The sequence below is a fragment of the Pipistrellus kuhlii genome, unplaced genomic scaffold (genome assembly GCF_014108245.1).
Source record: "Pipistrellus kuhlii isolate mPipKuh1 unplaced genomic scaffold, mPipKuh1.p scaffold_m20_p_15, whole genome shotgun sequence".
Taxonomy (NCBI): domain Eukaryota; kingdom Metazoa; phylum Chordata; class Mammalia; order Chiroptera; family Vespertilionidae; genus Pipistrellus; species Pipistrellus kuhlii.
The window spans coordinates 8,868,424-8,888,965 of record NW_023425460.1 but is presented as its reverse complement, the minus strand read 5'-3'; the positions used below and the strand labels follow the sequence as shown (position 1 = coordinate 8,888,965).

Sequence of the window (20,542 nt, the reverse complement as noted above, 5' to 3'; positions counted from 1 at the left end):
TTATGATGGTTGTGTCTATCCTGAACATACAGACTTTTTTCTTGTCTTTATTCCCTAAGCAATATATTAATAGTATAGCAGCTATTTATATTGTAGTAAGTATTTTAAGTAATCTAGAGATGATTTAAAGATGGTGTGTTTAGATTATATGCAAATACTGTGCCATTTTATATAAAAGACTTGCATATCTGTGGATTTTGGTATCAAAAATTGGTCCTGGAAAATAAAATGGTCCTGGAACCAATCCCCATGGATAGTGATGAATGACTGTATATATCACATTTTCCCCCCCCAGTCATCCACTGATAGGCATGTAGGTTGCTTTCATGTGTTGGTCATTTTAAATAATGCTGTGATGGCTGGTTGTGGAACGAACCAGAGCAACAGAGGCCAGGCCCGGAGCAGCTTGCTCCTCGCCTGCCCCTGCCCCATGGCTGCCTCTCAGACATGGCTGGAAACTTTTGTGGGAACTTGAGGGTCTGCTGAATCAAGTGATGAAGGCTTAGATCTGGATGTGGTGAGTTAGTATAGGGCTAGGGTGTTGATCTGTGTTGATCTGTGAGTGCCTTGGGTGGGGCCTGGATGAAGCTGGTTGACCTATTTGGAAATGTCTTTTGTGTGGGGTGTATCATTGGGCATGTGGTGGTATTGTTGATGTGAGAAAATGCTAAGTAACTGATTTACTATCTGAAGGGGGATTTGCTATTGGGGAAAGGGAGGGAGGAAGAGACTGAACATAAACTGCACCTATGGATGAGGCCAATGGGGGATGGGGAGGGGGCGGAGGGTGGGGTGAGAACTTGGTGGATGGGGGAAGAAATGAGGAACCTTTGTAATAATATGAACAATAAAGATTGATTATATATATATATATATATATATATATATTAAATAAAAAATAAATAAATAAATAAATAAATAAATAAATAATGCTGCGATGAACATGAGGGTACATGTATCTTTTCAAATTAGTGCTTTCATCTTGTTCAGATAAATATCCAGAAATGGAATGCTAGAAAATTCTATTTTTAATTTTCTGAGGAATCTCCATACTGTTTTCCATAGTGGCTATGCCATAAATACATTCATTTTAAATTATATATAATTTAAACACACACACACACACACACACACACACACATACACATACAGGTAATATGCAAACTAGCCAGGCATCACAACCACTCAGGAGGAGTTGCACTGCAGATGGGCGGGAGGAGTCTGTGCTGCCCCAGCCCCCACGGACACACACGGGGGCGGGGTACTCTGAGTGGCAGAGGCGGGCTTGAAGCACGCCCCCTGTGGGTGGTGGCAGTGGCTGGAGTGGAGCAGCCCGGGTCCCAGGTGCCTGGCAGTGGCACGAGCAAAGTGGCCTGGGTCCTGGGTGCTGGAGGGAAGCCGGTGCCGGCAGCCAGAGGAAGGAGGCCTATTCTTGCACAAATTTGTGCATCAGGCCTCTATATACTGCAAACACTGAGAGCTAAGTATTTCCCTGTAGCTGCTGCTTTAGCTCACTTTGATAATTAGTGCTTTCATTGCCTTTCCTACCTATTCTATGCATTTTCATTCTGTGCGTAAAGCTCATTCTCTAGATTCCTTGGGAAGGAATATAGGAGCAGTATTTTCTGAGTCCCTGCATATTCGTAGATTTGTCTGTCCCTTTATATTGGAAAGCTGGCTGTGCTGGATAAACACATCCTTACTTCACACTTTCTTTCCTTGTCTCTCTTAAATATATTAATCTACTTTCTTCTGGGATAAAGTGTTGCTGTCAACAACTGATGATGATCTAATTTTCTCTCCCTTATAAGTAATGAGGTCTTTGGTCAAAATGCTCAAAGGAATCCCCCCCCCCCTTTTTTTTTTTAAATCTAGTAATTTTACAGGAATGTTCTGGTGTTGGTCATTCTGGCTTATTATTCTCAGGTAGACAGTGGGCTCTTTCCATACATAGTTTTGAATATTTTTCTTTAAAGAACGTGTGTCATGTGCTCGGCTGGGAATGCTGTTGGCTGGGAATGCCTGGTGTTGCCTAGGTCTGAATTACTGGTGGGAGCCCCTGGGCTAGAGCCAGTGTTGGGGCTGGAATAGCCCTCACTGTTCCCGTTAAGCCTGAGGGGCACACCTCAGCAAAAACCACGGAAACCTCAGAGCACAAGCACAGCATTTACATTCACAGCCCCTGGGGGTTACAGGGCCTGGGGCGGATCACAGACCTGGCTTTGTTAGGGGTTGAGGGGGGCTACCTAGAGTTTCGAGGGTTTATTCTTTATTGGAAAATTCCAAGTATAAGAAAAAATTTAAAAAGAACACAAATCAGTGCACAGGAAGGGAAAAGCAGGGACACGCGAGTGGCCAGTTTTCGAGGTAATCCCAGGTTTGTACGAGGGGAGCTTCATGAGTGCGGAAGCCTGGTCTTTGTCTGGTTGTTTTGCTTGTTGCTGTCACACAGTTGGGTGTGTTTATTCAAGACGGGTGGCTTTGAAACAGATGCCTGGGCAATCTAAAGCTTAATGTCAGGCCCTAGCTAATATTGTTCAGTGGATAGAGCGTCGGCCTGTGGACTGAAGGGTCCCAGGTTGGATTCTGGCCAAGGGCAGGTGCCTGGATTGCGGGCTCCATCCCCAGTAGGGGGTGTGTAGGAGGCAGCCGATCAATGATTGTCTTTCATCATTGATGTTTCTCTTTCTATCCCTCTCCTTTTCTCTCTAAAATCAATAAAAATATATTTTTTTAAAAGCTTAATGTGTGGGTGTGAAGAGAGCAGAGCGCCTGAAGAATGGCTCCTCTGTGAATAACACACACAACGGCAACTCGGGCTTATTCTGCACAGATGGCAGGATGCTATGACTTTCCTGTGACATTATGCCCAATACATGAAAAAAAAAAAAGCTTAATGTCAGGTACTTACACTACAGAGAGTGTTCTTAAAATATAATTTATAAACATTATTTTCTTCACTTGGTTTTATTTAGGAATTCTTTGTTAGATCTTCTTTGCTTATTTTGTTTGTCATTTTCTTCTAAATTCTTTATTTCTTTTTTTACTTTAAAAATTGTCCTCATCCTGCCTGGTTTTGCTCAGTGGACAGAGCACTGTGGACTGAAGGGTCCCAGGGTCCCATGTTTGATTCTGGTTCGATGCCTGGGTTGTGGGCTCGATCCCCAGTAGGGGGCGTGCAGGAGGCAGCTGATCAATGATTCTCATCATTGATGTTTCTCTCTCTCTCCCTCTCCCTTATTCTCTGAAATCAATAAAAATGTGTGTGTGTGTGTGTGTGTGTGTGTGTGTATATATATATATATATATATAAAAAGAGATAATATGCAAATTAGCTGGGATGCTATAACAGTCACAACCAGCTCAGAAAGAGGCTGTGTGTGCAGATGAGTGGGAGGGGACTATGTGTGCAGTGAAGCAACTATGGAGAGCACAGGCCTGGAGCAGACACACAGAGGGGCCTGCCCCACCTGCCATGGTGCAGCTGGAACAGGCTCAGGGAGGACACTGCACGTGAGCTGCAGAGGAAATACCTTTTCAGACCTCCCATTGGCTAGGCTCCCTGTACGCCACTCACAGTGTTCTTGGTAACTTGGGTAATAAGAATTCAAGAAGGGCTGAAACCGGTTTGGCTCAGTGGTAGAGCATCGGTCTGCAGACTGAAAGGTCCCATGTTCGATTCCGGTCAAGGGCATGTACCTTGCTTGCGGGCACATCCCCAGTAGGGGGTGTGCAAGAAGCAGCTGGTCGATAATTCTCTCTCATTGATGTTTCTAACTCTATCCCTCTCTCTTCCTCTCTGTAAAAAATCAATAAAATTTATATTTTTTTAAATCCAAGAAGGTGATCTAGGGTTTTCCCACCTCACTCCTGTAGGAAAAAACGAAAGTCCTCTGCTGGAGGGGCTAAGAAATGTCATATCCTGCCCTAGCCGGTTTGGCTCAGTGGATAGAGCCTTGGCCTGCTGACCGCAGGGCCGGGTTTGATTCTGATCAGGGGCGTGTACCTAGGCTGCAGGCTCCTCCCTGGTCGGGGCCCAGGTCAGGGCTCATGCAGGAGGCAACCAATCTAAGTGTTCGCTCACACTGATGTTTCTGTCTCTCCCTCTCTCTTCCACGCTCTCTAAAAATCAATGGAAAAATATCCTCAGGTGAGGATTAAAAAAAGAAATGTCATATCCTATGAAAGAGACCTCTTGAAAATGCCTAAAGGAAGTTGTCATTTTTTTCACGTGAAGGGACTGGAGTCCGTGCTGATGAAAACACCTTGGCAGCTGTGGCGGCTGGCATTAGCGGCAGCAATAGGGTGATGGGGATGGTGCCTTCCCCTGACCAGCCTGGTCACCTCTCACAGATGGAGGCCAGACTGCAGCTTAGGTCCACTCCCAAGCGGACATCTCCTGAGGGCTCCCGGACGGTGAGAGGGGGCAGGCTGGGCTGAGGGACACCCCCACACCCACTGCATTCCACCAGCAGTGTTTGAGGGTTTCCTTTTCTCCACACCCTCTCCAGCACGCATCGTTTGTTGATTTGTTGATGATAGCCATTCTGGCAGGTGTGAGATGGTACCGCATTGTTGTTTTTATTTGCATCTCTCAGATGATTAATGACTTTGGGCATTTTTTCATATGTCTGTTAGACATCTGTATGTCCTCTTTCAAGAAGTGTCTATTTAGGTTCTTTGCCCATTTTTTAGGTTGTCTTTTCTTTCTATTTTTATTTTTTAAATCTTTATTGTTTGAAGTATTACATATAGTATTACATATAGTATTACATATGTCTCCTTTCCCCCCATTGACCTCTCCCTGGCCACCCCTACCCCCAGCACATGCCCTCACCCCACTAGTGTCTGTGTCCATTGGTTATGCTGCTATGCATGCATGCAAAACATTTGTCTTCTTTTGTTAAGTTGTATGAGTTCCTTATATATTTTGGATATTAACCCTTTATCAGGTGTATCATGGCCAAATATGTTCTCCCAGACAGTGGTTCATTTTGCTGTGCAGGAGCTTTTTATTTTGATGGAGTACTGTGTGTTTATTTTCTCCTTAGTTTCCTTTGCCCTAGGAGATGTTCCAGTAAACATATTGCTATGAAAGATGTCTGAGACTTTGCTGCTGATGGTTTCTTCTAGGATTTTAAAAATACATATTTTATTTATTTATTTATTTATTTTTACAAAGAGGGAGAAGGATAGAGAGCTAGAAACATCAATGAGAGAGAAACATCAATCAGCTGCCTCCTTCACACTCCCTATTGGGGATGTGCCTGCAACCAAGATACATGCCCTTGACCAGAATGGAAGCTGGGACCCCTGAGTTGCAGGCCGACACTCTATTCACTGAGCCAAATCAGTCAGGACTCTTCTAGGATTTTTATGGTTTCACAACCTACATTTAAGTACTTTATCCATTTTGAGTTTATTCTTGTGTATGGTGTAAGTTGGTGGTCTAGTTTCTTTTTTTCTTTTCTTTTTTTGCATGTATCTGTCCAATTTTCCCAACACCATTTATTGAAGATTCTTTTGACTGCATTATATGCTTTTGCCTCCTTTGTCAAATATTAATTGAGTGTAATGGCTTGGGTCGATTTCTGGGCTCTTTGTTCTGTTCCATTGATCTATATGCCTGTTCTTGTCTGGGCTCTCTATTATATTCACATTGTCTATATGTCTGTCTTTATTCCAGTACAAGACTTATTTTTATTTTAGTGGAGTTAAGTTTTAGATTCAGGAAGTGTAAGACCTCTATTGCTACCTTTTCAAGATTGTTTTAGCTGTTTAGGATCTGTTGAGATTCCATATTAATTTTAGAATGGCTTTTTCTATTTTTGTAAAATAATCATTGGGATTTTAAAATATATATATTTTATTTATTTTTTACAGAGAGGAAAGGAGAGAGATAGAGAGCTAGAAACGTCGATGAGAGAGAAACATCGACCAGCTGCCTCTTGCACACCCCCTATCTGGGATGTGCCCGCAACCAATGTACATGCCCTTGACCGGAATCGAACCTGGGACCTTTCAGTCTGCAGACCGATGCTCTACCACTGAGCCAAACTGGTTTCGGCTGGGATTTTGATAGGGATATATTTCCATCTTTCACTTTCAATCGGTGCATGTCTTCAGATCTAAAGTGAGTCTCTCTTATCCCTAGCCAGTTTTGCTCAGTGGATAGAGCGTCAGCCTGCAAACTGAAGGGTCCCAGGTTCAATTCCAATCAAGGGCATATGGCCAGGTTTTGGGCTCCATCCCCCAGGGCAGCTGATCAATGATTCTTATCATTGATGTTTCTATCCCTCTCCCTTCCTCTCTGAAATCAATGTTTTTTTAAAAAAAAGTGAGTCTCGCCAGTTTGGCTCAGTGGATAGAGTGTTGGTCTGTGGACTGAAGGGTCCCGGGTTTGATTCCAGTCAAGGGCATGTACATTGGTTGCGGGCATATCCCTGGTGGGGGCTATGCGGGAGGCAGCTGGTCGATGTTTCTCTCTCATATCAATGTTTCTGGCTCTCTGTGAAATCAATAAAATATATATATAACATATCAATTCGAATTATAACAATCTAATTCGAATTGATACCAACTTTAATTGCACACAAAACTCTACTCATTTACAGCTTCACCCCCTTTGTTAGTGAAGTGACAAATTACATCTTTATACGTTGTGTACCCACTAACATATTTATTATTTTTATGAAGCTTTTAAATCATATCGGAGTTGCAAAACAAAATTACAATGTTGATCTTTCTATTGCCCATATATTTACTTTTATAATAGCTCTTTACATTTTATTATGGCTTTAAGTCAATGTCTAGTGGCTTTTCAACTTGAAGCATTTCTTATAGGGCAGGTTTAGTGGGAATGAACTCCCTCAGCTTTGTTTACCTAGGAATGTCTTAAATTCCCCCTCATTTTGTAGGACACATGGACTTTAGAATTCTCTATTGACATGTTTTTTCTTGCAGCATTTTAAATGTGTTATCTTACTGCCTTCTGGCCTTGTAAGATTCTGCCAAAGAAATTTATTGATAATTTTCAGAATTCCTTTTACATGGTATCAGTTTTCTCTTACTGCTTTCAAGATTCTGTTTGGATTTCAAGAGTTTGGTTATAATGTGTTATTATCTTTAAATTTATACTACTTAGACTTAAGCTTTTGGGATTTGTAGGTTCACAACTTCAACTTTGGAAAGTTGTTGGCCATTATTTATTTTTTTTTAATGACCTCTCAGCAACTATCTTCCTCAATAGGTTCATATAATTCATATACTGGGGTGCTTGACAGTGTCTAATATGACCCTCATTCTTTTTGTTTTGCTTTTTTGTTTCTCAGAGTTGCTATTTTAAATCCCTGCAAGTTCACTGATTTATTATTCTGCCTATTCAAGCCTGCTTTTGAACCCCTCCAGCAAATTTTTCAATTCAGTTATTGTATTTTTCAGCTCCAGAATTTTTGGTTCTTTTTTATCCTTTTGCTAATATTCTCGTTTTGTTCATATAACATTTTCCTCTTTTTAGTTCTTTGTCCATATTTCTCTTTGGCTCTTTGAGCATATTTACACAGGTGTTTTAAAGCATTTGTGTAGTGTACCATTTCTTCAGAAGTGGTTCTTTCCACATCATTTTTTCTCCATTTGAATAGGCCATGATTTCCTGCTCTTTTGCATACTTGGTAATTTTGCTTTTTTGGTTGAAATTTATTTGGAACAACACCTACCTCTCCCAGTCTTTGCAGACTGGCACCGTGCTGAGGAAGACTTTCAGTAACCAGGGCATTTTCTCATCTTTAGAATCAGCTTGGGGTGGTAGCTTAAGGTCTCTTCTTGACATGTATCATGCCCTACCTTGATTTATCCTTTATCTCCCCAAACATGTGGGAACTTTTTAATGTCTTACTTTCCCTAAAAGTCTGCCCCAGCCTGTTTTTAAGGCCTCCTGTTGCATTCCACTCCCTCTCATTCTTTGCCTCCACCTCCTGCAAGCCTGCAGTCCCCCTGAAGCTTTAACAAGCAGTGCTGGGTGCTTCTAGCTCCACCCTTTCCCTACCTGAGCCCTGAGTGAGGGCAAACCAGGGGTTGGGAGCCTTCTTTCTGCCAAGGGCCATTTGGATATTTATAGCATCATTTGCAGGCCATACAAAACTGTCAGCTTAGAAGTTACCTTGCTATGTTTGGTCAAACAATTAACTCACCCCTAATGCCTTGGCAGGCTCTTACCAAATGATGGGCCTTACTATATGGCCCGCGGGCTGGACATTCCCCACCCCTGGAAACAGACCAGAACATTATAACAGGGTCTGCTCTGCTAACTCTGTTCAAGAGAGGGAGTTAGGTATTAGGTAGCTGCTTCCTCCCAGCTAGGCAGCACCAGATTTGGGGAAGGGCAAGGATGGGTAAAAGCACCATGAAAAGTCCTACCATTTTGAATGTGGTTTTAGTTGAATGAGTCTTCACTTGGTGTCTGTAAACCTCTGGCTGTTCTCCAGGTTTCCATAAAGTTACTTTACCCACTGCTAGTGGTTCCCCCACAGGCACATGAAACTAACGAGTGTCTGGAGATTCTAGTCCAGTGTCTTCCTCTAGAACTGATAATCTGGTTGGTATAAGACATTTTTTTAAATATTTTTATTGATTTCAGAGAGGAAAGGAAAGGGAGGGAGAGATAAACATCAATGATGAGAGAGAATCATTGATTGGCTGCCTCCTGCATGCCCCGCCCTGGAGACTGAGCCTGCAACCTAGGCATATACCCTGAACCGGAATCAAAAGGTGACCTCTTGGTTCCTGGGTCGACGCTCAACTGCTGAGTTACACCTGGCTGGACGGTATAAGACATTTAAGAAACAGTCATACTGAAACCAGTTTGGCTCAGTGGATAGAGCATATGTGGACTGAAAGGGACCAGGTTCAATTCCGGTCAAGGGCATGTACATTGGTTGTGAGCACATCCCGGTGGAGGGTGTGCAGGAGGCAGCTGGTGGATTCTCTCATCGATGTTTCTAACTCTCTATCCCTCTCCCTTCCTCTCTGTAAAAAATCAATAAAATATATTTTTTTAAAAAGAAATAGTCACATTAAGTGGTCTTAGAACTAGAAGAAATGTTGATCCAAACCCATCATCTTAAGGACAGAATGCTAAAATGTAAGCATGTTGATTCCTTGAAACATTTGCAAAACTAAATAATTATTCTGAATTATCTTTCTCATTTTGCTATGACATATAAAGTCTGTCTTTCCCACCCTAAGATCCAAATGATGCATATGAAACTCTCTTAGTGCTCTTAAAAAATGTAGAATCAAAACCATTTGTACTGTTTTACAGCAGTGCTATTTAAAGCTGGTTCTCACTGGAATTTTAAAACTTATACTGTAATGTAAATTAACACACTGTTTTCTTCATGAAAAGCTTGCTATGTAAAAAGCCAACCACCTGGCCAGTGGTTGAGCATTGACCCATGCACAACAAGGTCACCGTTTCTGTTCCCAGTCAGGACACATGCATTCAGGCTTCATCCCCAGTGGGGGCTGTGTAGGAGGCACCCAATAGATGCTGATTCTCTACCATCAATGTTTCTCTCTCCCCCTCTCTCTTCCTCTTTTCCTAAAAATAAAAAAAAAATTAAAAATCAATAAACATATACATTTTTAAAGCCAGCTGAACAAAACCATGTACTCTTTGATGTAGCTTATTGCTATTTTGACATAATCTCCCTACGTCTTTGTGGACCAATAACAAGTCCCATGTGAATTCTTCTGCAATCCACACCAAGGACACTCTTCCAGAGAACTTGTAATTACTGTCATACTTGAACTTCCCATAGACTCTCTTCCCCCCTAGTTGGTAAATAAAAATGGAATATGGGAAAGATAATACTGATTATTTTCACTCAAAACCACTTTTTTCTATCTCTGATAAAAATTTTAGAGGTATTTTATGTCACAGCACCCTTTTTGCTTCTTAAATGTAAAAATAGATCATGAACTAAATTCAACTATTATGTTATTTCATCTTTTTAAAAATTTAATAAATCTTTATTGTTCAGATTATTACAATTGTTTCTCCTGTCTCCCCTCCCTCTCTCCCCATAACTCCCCTCCATCCGGTCCCCACCCAATCCTCTGCCCTTACCTCTCCCCCACTGTCCTCATCCATAGGTGTATGATTTTTGTCCAGTCTCTTCCCATATCCCCCACACAGACACCCCTTTCCCCTGAGAATTATCAGTCCCTTCAAAACATTCTATGTCCCTGATTCTATTACATTCACCAGTTTATTCTGTTCCTCAGATTTTTAATTCACTTGACTTTTAGATTCACTTGTTGATAGTTATCTATTTGTTGTTCATAATTTTTCTTTACTTCCCCCCTCCCCCTTTTTAAAGTATACCTTTCAGCATTTCATATAATACTGGTTTGGCGGTGATGAACTGACTCCTTTAGCTTTTTCTTATCTGTGAAGCTCCTTACTGCCCTTTAATTCTGAATGATAACTTTGCTGGGTAATCTTGGTTGTAGGTTTTTGCTTGAATATTTCTTGCCACTCCCATCTGGCCTGCATGGTTTCTATTGAGAAATCAGCTGGTAATCGTATGGATGCTCCCTTGTAGGTAACTGTTTTCCTCTTGCTGTTTGTAAGATTCTCTTTGTCTATTGCTCTTGGCATTTTAATTATGATGTGTCTTGGTGTGGTCCTCTTTGGATTCCTCTTGTTTGGGGTTCTGTGCACTTCCTGGAATTGTATGTCTATTTCTTTCACCAGGTGAGGGAAGTTTTCAGTCATTATTTCTTCAAATAGGTTTTCAGTGTCTTGCTCTCTCTCTTCTTCTGGCACCCCCATAATTCTGATGTTGGTACACTTGAAGTTGTCCCAGAGGTTTCTTATATTATCTCCACGTTTCTGAATTCTCTTCTCTTCTTGCTTCTCCAGAGGACTGTTCTTTGCCTCTTTGTATTCCAAATCTTTAACTCAATTCTTGTGTTCCTCTAGTCTGCTGTTGGATCTCTATATATTTTTTATTTCAGTCAGTGTGTTTAATTTCTAGTTGGTCCTTTTTCATATCCTCGAGGATCTCATTAAATTTATCGGCCCTTTCTAGGAAATTCTTGAAAAACCTTATAACTGTGTTTTTGAACTCTTATGTCCAGTTATTTGTTCTCCATTTCTTTAATTTGTGATATTTCCTTGTGTCCTTATTTTCACTGCTTCCCCGAGTTGGTAGGGTAGCTTTGTGTTAGGTGCCCTATATGGTTCAATGGGTCAGCCTCCCAGTTACCTGATGTGGACACTCTTGGTGCACCCCTTTGTGGACAGTGTGTACAGCCTTGTTTTAGTTAAGTCTTGATTGTTGTTGGTGTCACTGGGAGAAATTGACCTATAGGCCAATTGGCTGTGGGGACCCGCTGTGTTTATAACAGAATTATTACTGAGCTGGAGACACATTTATGGGGCAGGACTTGTTCCGGTAGGGCTTTGGTGCTGAGTCTGCCTCTTAAAACTGTCCCTATGAGAGTTAGTTGAAATCTGGTGGTGTCTCACACCAACCACTAGATACACTGGTTTCTGGATCTCCAATGGGGTGCAGGTCAGCTACTGTGAGGCCACCCAGCAGGAGCCACAGCAGGAACTACAGTTTTCTCCTCTTTGCTTGGGACTTGGCGGTTTTGGAGCAGTCTGACTGGAGCTGCAGTTTATTTCATTAAGCTGCCACAGGGCAGGCTATGCTGTGTGGAGCCTGGGCGGGTTTGTAGAATGTGCGGAAAGGGTGTCAGGGCGTCACTACGCTAGGGTGTGGCAAACTGCGATGGCTGCTGTAAGCCTTCTCTACCTTTCTGCATTTTCAAGTCCCTGCATCCCACACTCTAGCGCAGTAAACAATGATTGCTGTGCGCACCTCTGCAAAAAAGTCACCCTCACTTTCCAATCTATGGCCAACAGACCAGCTTCTCCCCGTAGGCGTCTGGGTCCCCATGTGTTCCCAGAAACTGGATTTCAGAGTGATTGGGAGCCTATCTCCCTTTGGGTTGAAAAAAAGCTGCATGCCCAGTCGCCCGCCACCAGCTCAATTCCTGTGCCTCTGTACCTCAGCTTTTCAGTGTTTGTGCTTTCTCTTTCCTTCTAGTTGTAAGACTTCCATTCAGCCAGCTTTCCCGTGGTTCTGGGTGATAAGACGTTTTGTCTTTTGATTATAGTTTTGAAATTGTGCGAGGCAACAGTTTAGTTGTTTATCTTTGCAGCCATCTTGGTTTCCCTCTATATCATCTTCTACGAACAACTACAGTGTTTCATTATACAGGTATCAGAGAATATCTGTCATTAGATGTTAACCATTATGTAGTTATTTACATAATATGATTTATCGCCTGATCTACCCAAACCCATATAGAAACCTACATTACAGTGGAGTTTAATTACATTTATGGCTTTCAAGTCGATATTACAATAATAACCCTGGTCTCTGTGGACTTAAAAATAAGAGAAAGCCTCTTGTAGAAAAGGTGGATTCAACACACAGTTCATCAACATAAAAGCCCTGAAATGTAAAAGTGCACATCTCGCTGTATGCTCTACTTAAAATGTTCTATTCTGAATCTTTTAAAGTACTAAGCCCAAGAAATGTTTTTATTAGAAATAAGCTTGTTAGGAAATTGGAACAAATAAAAACCTAAGATTTTTTTCCCCATCTATTTTAGGGCCTATTTTACCTGTGATTCTCTTGCTTTGTAAACCAATTTCAACAGAAATGCTGCAGTGGGGATGCAGCACTCCAACAGCCACTGCAGGACTTCACTCCCTGTGGTCCTTCTTATTTAAAATCTGCTTTTACATTTGATAGGGCTGCCTTACTATTAATGTGGGTTTTTTAGTAACTTGTTCTTCCTGCATCAAAATACAGTTATATATTTAAGTGAAGGCTACATTTACATGAAAAGTAAACTTTACAGCCCATAAATAAAGATTAATAAAGCAGGCAGCCAAGAACTTTACTGGAACATTACAGATCATTTTGCAAAACTCATCAGTATGGTGGGGCAATATCCAAGGACATCAGGAAAATAGGAATGTGAAATCTGGCCATTTGGTCCTCTCTAGTGTTGATCATTTCTTTTTCTCTAAGCAATCTGATGCCGTTCTTCTAAAACACCAACTCTTACTTCACTGTGGTAAGTGCTGGCCACAGAGACTGAGGCGTCATTCCCATCCTGCCTTCTCCTGGCGATCTCTGGTTTGTAATTCTGTTCATTCTGCCTCAAGTGACATAATTATTTAATCATGATTGTGTGTTTCTTGTTGTATTGTTTAGTATGATACTGTGAATTTCTTAATGGCAAGATCCAGTAATTCAATTGTTTAGTCCATGGGGCCCTGCATATAAGTTGTTCATTTTTCAGCAGACACTTATGTGGGTACCTTGTATACACACAACCAGTTACATATGGCTATGTAAGGATATTTAGGTCCTTCTCAGCAATAAGATCATATACAAATATACATGTATATACACACTAGTTTACATATTATGTCTTTTCACTTTCATTAACTCTTCTCAATCCTCTTACACTATAATTACCATTTCGTATTTTCAACAAAGTAGATAGTTGATTACTTCTTTCATCATTTCATTTACTGTTTCACTGTCCTGGGAATGCTAGTCATTAAATTAAAAAAAAATCTACCAAATTATTAGTTACCACACTCACTCGCCCTGCTGTCCAGTGTCCTAGTAGTGATTTCAGTTGGCTGTGGTAACTGCATGCTTAGTGATGAATGACAGGCACTTTGGGTTGACGAGGAAACCATAGTTCCCACATTTTCCATGACCCCCTCAGTAATGTGAAAGTTCACCATTAAACAACAACAAAAAGGATTGCAAAGATCACTGACCCCAAAGCTTTATCCTGGAATTTTTCTCTTTTCATTTGAAAAGAATAGTAATTATGAAACTTGAGAGGTTCTGTGAGATGTAACACTGAGAAGAGTTTACCAATCCCCCCATGGGGTTGAATATAACAAGGAAATCTGAGATTATGGAATTTATTTCCTTCTGACACTATTTGCTACAACACATGGCAATAAAGATTTCCATCCTTTGAGCCCCTATATATTCTTACTGATATCAGAAAGGAAGGGAGAGGGAAAGATAGGAACATCAATTATGAGGGAGAAACATCAATCGGCTGGCTCCTGCATGCCCCCTACTGGGGATCAAACCCACAACCTGGGCATGCACCCTCACCCAGAATGGAGCCATGGCCTAAGAGTTCTATGCTCAGCCACACCAGCTGAGCTATTTCTAAATTTCTGAAGTAATGCTGCTTCCTTCTAAAAAAAAAAAACAACACAAACTTTTTTTAAAAAATCATCTATGGTCACAAAATTTGAGTAGATTGAAGTACTGAACTTAATTCAGTATTTTTTATAAAGTAGTCATGGTGGAACAAAAGGGTAGCTGGGAAAAGGAACATTGGACTTTTGTTTTTTAATTGGTAAAAGTAAAACCTTCTTTGCCAGAGAATCAAATTTTTTCTTAAATATTTAAATATTGCATAAAGGAAAAAGAGCCCTTGTATGAACTAGTATGAACTAGAATTCACCATAAGAAATGTAAAAAGTGCCGAAAACGGTTTGGCTCAGTGGATAGAGCGTTGGCCTGCGGACTGAAAGGTCCCAGGTTCAATTCCAGTCAAGGGCATGTACCTATGTTGCTGGCACATCCCCAGGAGGAGGTGTGCAGGAGGCAGTCGGTATTTCTAGCTCTCTGTGTAAAAGAAAAAAAAAAAAAATTAAATATATACACACATTTTTTTAAAAAGAAAAAGTTAGCCTAAAGGGTCATTAATAGACTTCAATAGGTCCACAGCTCTATATGTATTTCAGGAAGAGAAAGTCTTAGGTACCATTATTATAATAACCCATAACCATAAGCTCCTTTGGAGGAAACATTTAGGTAGATTAAATAGCTGAGAGTTCAGAGAGCCTAGGTTTTTTTCCATAAAAATGAGATACAGAGTGAATAGAAACCAAGAGGATAAACCCAGGTCCTATGCACTAAAGAATTACATAAACAGAAGTAACCTGTTGTCGCTATAGCATGCATTCACATAAAAATACCACACGGAAAACAGAAACATTTTAAAAAAAAAGATTTAAGATCATAAATAGGTCATCGTTGTCACAACACATTTCAGAATTGAAAAAACAAACATTTTGGCTTTTTAGGAAAAAAGATCTTTTAAAAATAATCAATTTCTCATCATGGAAAGGGCTTGTGCATTTTTAAATTTCCAGTCTCCTAAGGCACAATATTTAATCAGAAAGCCAGTATCACCACCCTGCTGATAGCAAAGACAAGGTATTATTAGCATTAAGAAAAATAGCAAATTTTATGAACAAAATCATCAGTCATTTAGGAAAAAGGACAAAGAAACAGACCAAGTGATGATCAGTTTAGTTAAGAAGCCCCCGTGTTGTTAATAGGACTTTCTGTTAATTTTTAAATCAAAGTATTTTACCTCCGATTTAATTCTCCTCAAAGGAGCTGTGAGAGGAAGGCGGGTTGGTAAAATACAGTATACGTTCTTTAAGCAGGACTTGGGAAGAAGAAAATCTACTTAGAAAGTGGAGGGAGAGGCACACGTTGTATGGAACCGAGAGTAGAGGCCTAGTTCATTCCGAGTCTTCAGGCAGATCCGGGAGAGCAGACGGACGAGGCACACACAGTACCAGGCACACACTACAGGCATGTCTGCCTTAACCGCACGGCCCGTTCTACCCCACCACCACCGAGAGGCAGTGCTGTGCCATAATCAGATGCTTAGGGTGTATTTTTTATCTAACCAGAATGTTCTTTAAAATGTAACAAATGCAAAAATTCCTCATTTTTAACTGCTTTGTCCTCTGTGATACCAACTGAACTTTAAGGTTTTCTATTGTACAATGCAGTGATTTAGTGTTACTTTTAAAAGAAAAACCCCCACAAAGTTAGTGATTGTCCACAGATGAAACACGGATGAGGTCCATAATGAATCAGGCATGGAGTGTGTGTTAGTCACTTGTAAACTCTGGACAGTTAAGACGGGGACCGTGTGTCAGTCACATCCGAGCCCAGCAGGCGAGGAAGAGACTCCGTGCGTCACTCCAATTCCGACAGGGCGCACGGTCTGCGGAATTCTTGTCCACGTTCATGAAGCCATTTATTGGAAACTGCGAGAGAGCGAAATATGTTAATTTTCCCCACTAACTAGTATTTAATTCATCGATAAGAGCTAGTTCTAGAATAAAATGTTTACGACCAAAACTAGATAAAGATAGATGCTACTTAGTCTTTCAAATACTTCACTAAATGTTAGAAACACAGATTTTATTTTTTTAACCCTCACGTGAGGATTTTTTTTTCTTTAATTTTAGAGAGAGAGGCGGGGGAAAGAGAAATATCAATTGGTTGCCTCCTATAAGCACCCAGGCTGGAGATCTAACCCACTACCTTTTGGTGTACAGGACGATGCTCCAACTAATTGAGCCACAGAAGATTTTAGACATGAGTCTACATGTGTGTATCCTACATGTGTGTATCCTAAAGTTTCTAATTCCAATAAAATGCTTGAAATGAAATTAAAATGTAGGTACAAATAGAACAGAACACTTTTTCCTGTTTGCAAAATACAACCTCTAATACAAAGACAATACATACAAAGATGTTTTTAAATGAACTCAGAGCTGCTCCTTAGAGTGAAGACTATGATCAGTCCCTACTATTATATGCTAAGTTTCCTGTGTTCTGAGATAGTTTTCTAATGTAACCCCAAATGAATTAATTTCCTATTCCTTCTCCTATATCACAGAATCTAATCCTAATCCATGGCATCCACATGTACAAAATATCTGAAGTAAACCCCACAATTTTTTTTTTAAATATATTGATATTTTATTGACTTTACACAGAGAGGAATTGAGAGGGACAGAGAGTTAGAAACGTCGATGAGAGAGAAACATCGACCAGCTGCCTCTTGCACACCCCCCACTGGGGATGTGCCCGCAACCAATGTACATGCCCTTGACCGGAATCGAACCTGGGACCTTTCAGTCCGCAGGCCAACGCTCTATCCACTGAGCCAAATCGGTCCTGGCAGGACCCACAATTCTTAAACACTCGTTTACCTTTCTCAGCTCCTGTGCCCAATTTTTCATCACACCTGCCGCTTTTCCTTGCTCTCCAATCCTTTCGCTATTGCCCGAGTCCACACTTTTGTCATCATCCACTTAGAGTAGACAATGGAAAGATCTTTCTAAACCGATCTCCTTCACTAACCTCTCTTCATTCTCATCCAGTGGTTCCCACCTCTCTTCATTCTCATCCAGTGGTTCCCAAACATCAACAGGATTTTAAAAATCTTCCCTTATGGTTATCAGAAGTTACTCCTTAATCTTCCTATGTCTCATACGGTAGGCACTAGACACACTGGGCACTTGAAATTTGGCTAGTGACACACTAAAATCTTAAAATGGATGTATGGGGCTAAAAACATTAAAATAACCTGTTTCCATTTCTTTCTTTTTTTATGTGGCAAATTCTGCACAGTGAATGCCTCTCACCCATGACAGTCCTGGACCTGGTTCCTAACATGCCTGGAAAAGTATCTTCTATCCCCAAAACCAAATTTAAAAATGAGGCTTTATCCCAAGTGTAAGGAGTGGCCATCTTCCATTTATACCTTTGTACTACTATGTACAACACTATAATTGATCCATTAGCATGTCTCAGACAACTGTGAACCCCTTAAGGGGAAAATACTGTCTTACTCAACTTTGAGTCAATTAATGATTCTTAGAGTAACAAGTGGAAATAATCTGTTATCAAAATTCTGACCTATTAAAAGTACATTTATGTGAAGATCACTAACTTGCCCTGACCAGGTGGCTCGCTGGTGGAAGCATTGTCCCATACAAGAAAAGGTCACAGGTCTGATTCCTGATTAGGGCACATAAAGGAATTTCGGGTTCAATCCCCAGTCAGGGTAGTACAGGAGGCAACTGACTGATGTTTCTCTCTCTCCCTCCCTTTTTAAAAATCAATAGAAAATGTAGCCTCGGGCCAAAACCGGTTTGGCTCAATGGATAGAGCGTTGGCTTGGGGACTGAAGGGACCCGGGTTCAATTCCGGTCAAGGGCATGTACCTTGGTTGTGGGCATATCCCCAGTAGGGGGTATGCAAGAGGCAGCTGATCGATGACTCTCATCAATGTTTCTAACTCTCTCTCTCCCTTCCTCTCTGTAAAAAATAAATAAAATATATATTAAAGAAAGAAAATGTATCCTCGGGCAAGGATTAAAAAAAAATTGGTAACTTGCTTGGTTGAATTCATTCAATGTTAAAGTCATAGCAGGCAAATTGGTCAAAAGGTTTGTTTTCAATTTCTTTTAAGATGTAGATTATAATAATTTCAAAATATGGAACAACTATCACGAATCCTGTTCATAAAATATAGAAAATATAAAATATAGAAAATATTTACCCCATTTGTTTCCAACTAGCACTGGACACGCTGCATGCCGTGTGCTGTAATCGCCTTCTCCGCTGGCAAAGAGGTTATACCAGAAAACAGCAGTTCCCTGTGAAGAAGACAATTACCCCAAATAAAACTGCAGGTTGTAACTCTGCAGTATTTACAATTTCCCCTGCTCCTCTGAAAGTACTCCTCTGTGGCAGCTATATCTTCCTCTAATATAATTCTGAAAATATGACTGTCATTTATAAAATTTTGGTAATCACATGAAAACACTAATACCCAGCTGCTTGACAAACGAGCTGGAGAGGGAAACTCATGTGGAACCTATTTTAGAAATGAAAACTTTTATGTACTAATCCTCAGTGGTTCATTACTCTAGGCCAGTAGTCGGCAAACTCATTAATCAACAGAGCCAAATATCAACAATGATTGAAATTTCTTTTGAGAGCCAAATTTTTTAAACTTCTAACGCCACTTCTTCAAAATGGATTCGCCCAGGTCGTGGTATCTTGTGGAAGAGCCACACTTAAGGGGCCAAAGAACCGCATGTGGCTCGCGAGCTGCAGTTTGCCGACCATGGCTCGTAAATAGTGTCAAAGTATCCATAGTCTTACCTAAACAGAAATACACTACCTTTAACCATTTATTTCGTTGTTTAATTAATGAATTACAGATGTATCTGACACAAACCAAATTTACCTTTTTGGGCCAAACACTCGCTCCGACTTCGGGGAAAACAGTGGCTCCTCCTGCTGACACATCACTCATCTGTCAGAGGTAAGAGAATATTACCAGAGTGCTGATGGAATAAAGTTAAACGTGCCATTCTGTGGGGACAGAATAGTGAATACTGCAATAGTTAATATCTGGGATTCTACTTACATAGATGGGTTTGTGCATGATACTCAGTTTTTAGAAAACAAAAGGTGCTAGGTTTGCATACTTAAGTAAAAATATTTACAAAGCAAAGGAATTATAAAGCCAGGAAGAGAAATGGGACTATAATTTGGGAAGTCACTTCACTTATAGACAGGTAAAAAGGATGGTTTAAAATTGATAAGCCAGCCCTGGCCAGTTTGGCTCAGTGGATGGAGCATCAGCCTTAGGACTGAAAGGTTGCAGGCACATCTCCAGCAGGAGTTGTACAGGAGGCAGCTGATCTATGTTTCTGTCTATACCTCTCCTTTCCTCTCCATAGAAAATCAGTAAAATTAAAAAAATAACAAAACTGATAAGCCAAGTAATTCAGGAGTGTAATACATATCTTATTACATTAGAATATAATCTCCAGGGGCAGGAATTTTCATGTTTTGTTCATTGGTGAACAGTATCAAGAATAGTAGGTGCTCAGTAAATGAAATAAAAACCAAGAGAAAAATAACAATCAGTTTTGTCATTTCATGTGGTAGGGCAGTGGTCAGCAAATTTATTAGTCAACAGAGCCAAATATCAACAGTACAATGATTGAAATTTCTTTTGAAAGCCAAATTTTTAAAACTTCTAATGCAACTTCTTCAAAACAGACTCTCCCAGGCCGTGGTATTTTGTGGAAGAGCCACACTCAAGGGGCCAAGAGCCGCATGTGGCTCGTGAGCCGCAGTTTGCCGACCATGATGCTAGAGAATCAGCATATATTAACTGAGAAATAGAAGATGAAAGGATTCTAAAGTTAGTCTTAAAGGTAACCTAAAATGAAAACATTCCAAATTAACTGAAGCACATGCACAAACATGGTAAAGGAAACAAATGCTAAAGTGCTTTTTCAAAAGCAAATAGAAGGTATCGACAGATTAAACCCCACTCTATGCTGTGTCCTCAAGTCACATCTGACACGAGTGACTTACGAACACTGAGAATATACGGTTTCCCAGGCAAACGCTGCACAAAGAAAACACCAAGAAGTAGGTGTTTCCTTTAATATTTGCCAAAGGGTCACAAACAGTGTGTGTTCATAGTGGGACTGTCCCCAGGAGGAGTGGCAGGAGGCTGTGGGGACAGGGCTCACATCCTGGGCCTTCATTCCTAAAGCATGTCACTTGTG

The 20,542-nt window shown here is 40.7% G+C and overlaps 1 protein-coding gene and 1 non-coding gene across 3 annotated transcripts in view; one reads left to right on the top strand and one right to left on the bottom strand.

The window, feature by feature from the left end:
• Positions 1-2,749: 2,749 nt before the first annotated feature.
• LOC118719623 lies at positions 2,750-2,878 on the top strand. Its single transcript, XR_004988195.1, has one exon. It is a non-coding gene; the product is annotated as a small nucleolar RNA SNORA11 (small nucleolar RNA).
• A 12,253-nt stretch (positions 2,879-15,131) lies between these two features.
• P4HA1 (prolyl 4-hydroxylase subunit alpha 1) overlaps positions 15,132-20,542 on the bottom strand; it is a 65,606-nt gene continuing 60,195 nt past the window's right edge. For both annotated transcript variants that reach the window (XM_036437765.2, XM_036437764.2), the window contains exons 13-15: positions 19,201-19,269; positions 18,508-18,604; positions 15,132-16,198 (exon numbers count right to left, since the gene is read on the bottom strand). In XM_036437765.2, the coding sequence (XP_036293658.1) occupies positions 16,128-16,198; positions 18,508-18,604; positions 19,201-19,269 (237 nt within the window). In that variant the 3' untranslated portion in view covers positions 15,132-16,127. The remainder of the gene's footprint in view (positions 16,199-18,507; positions 18,605-19,200; positions 19,270-20,542) is intronic.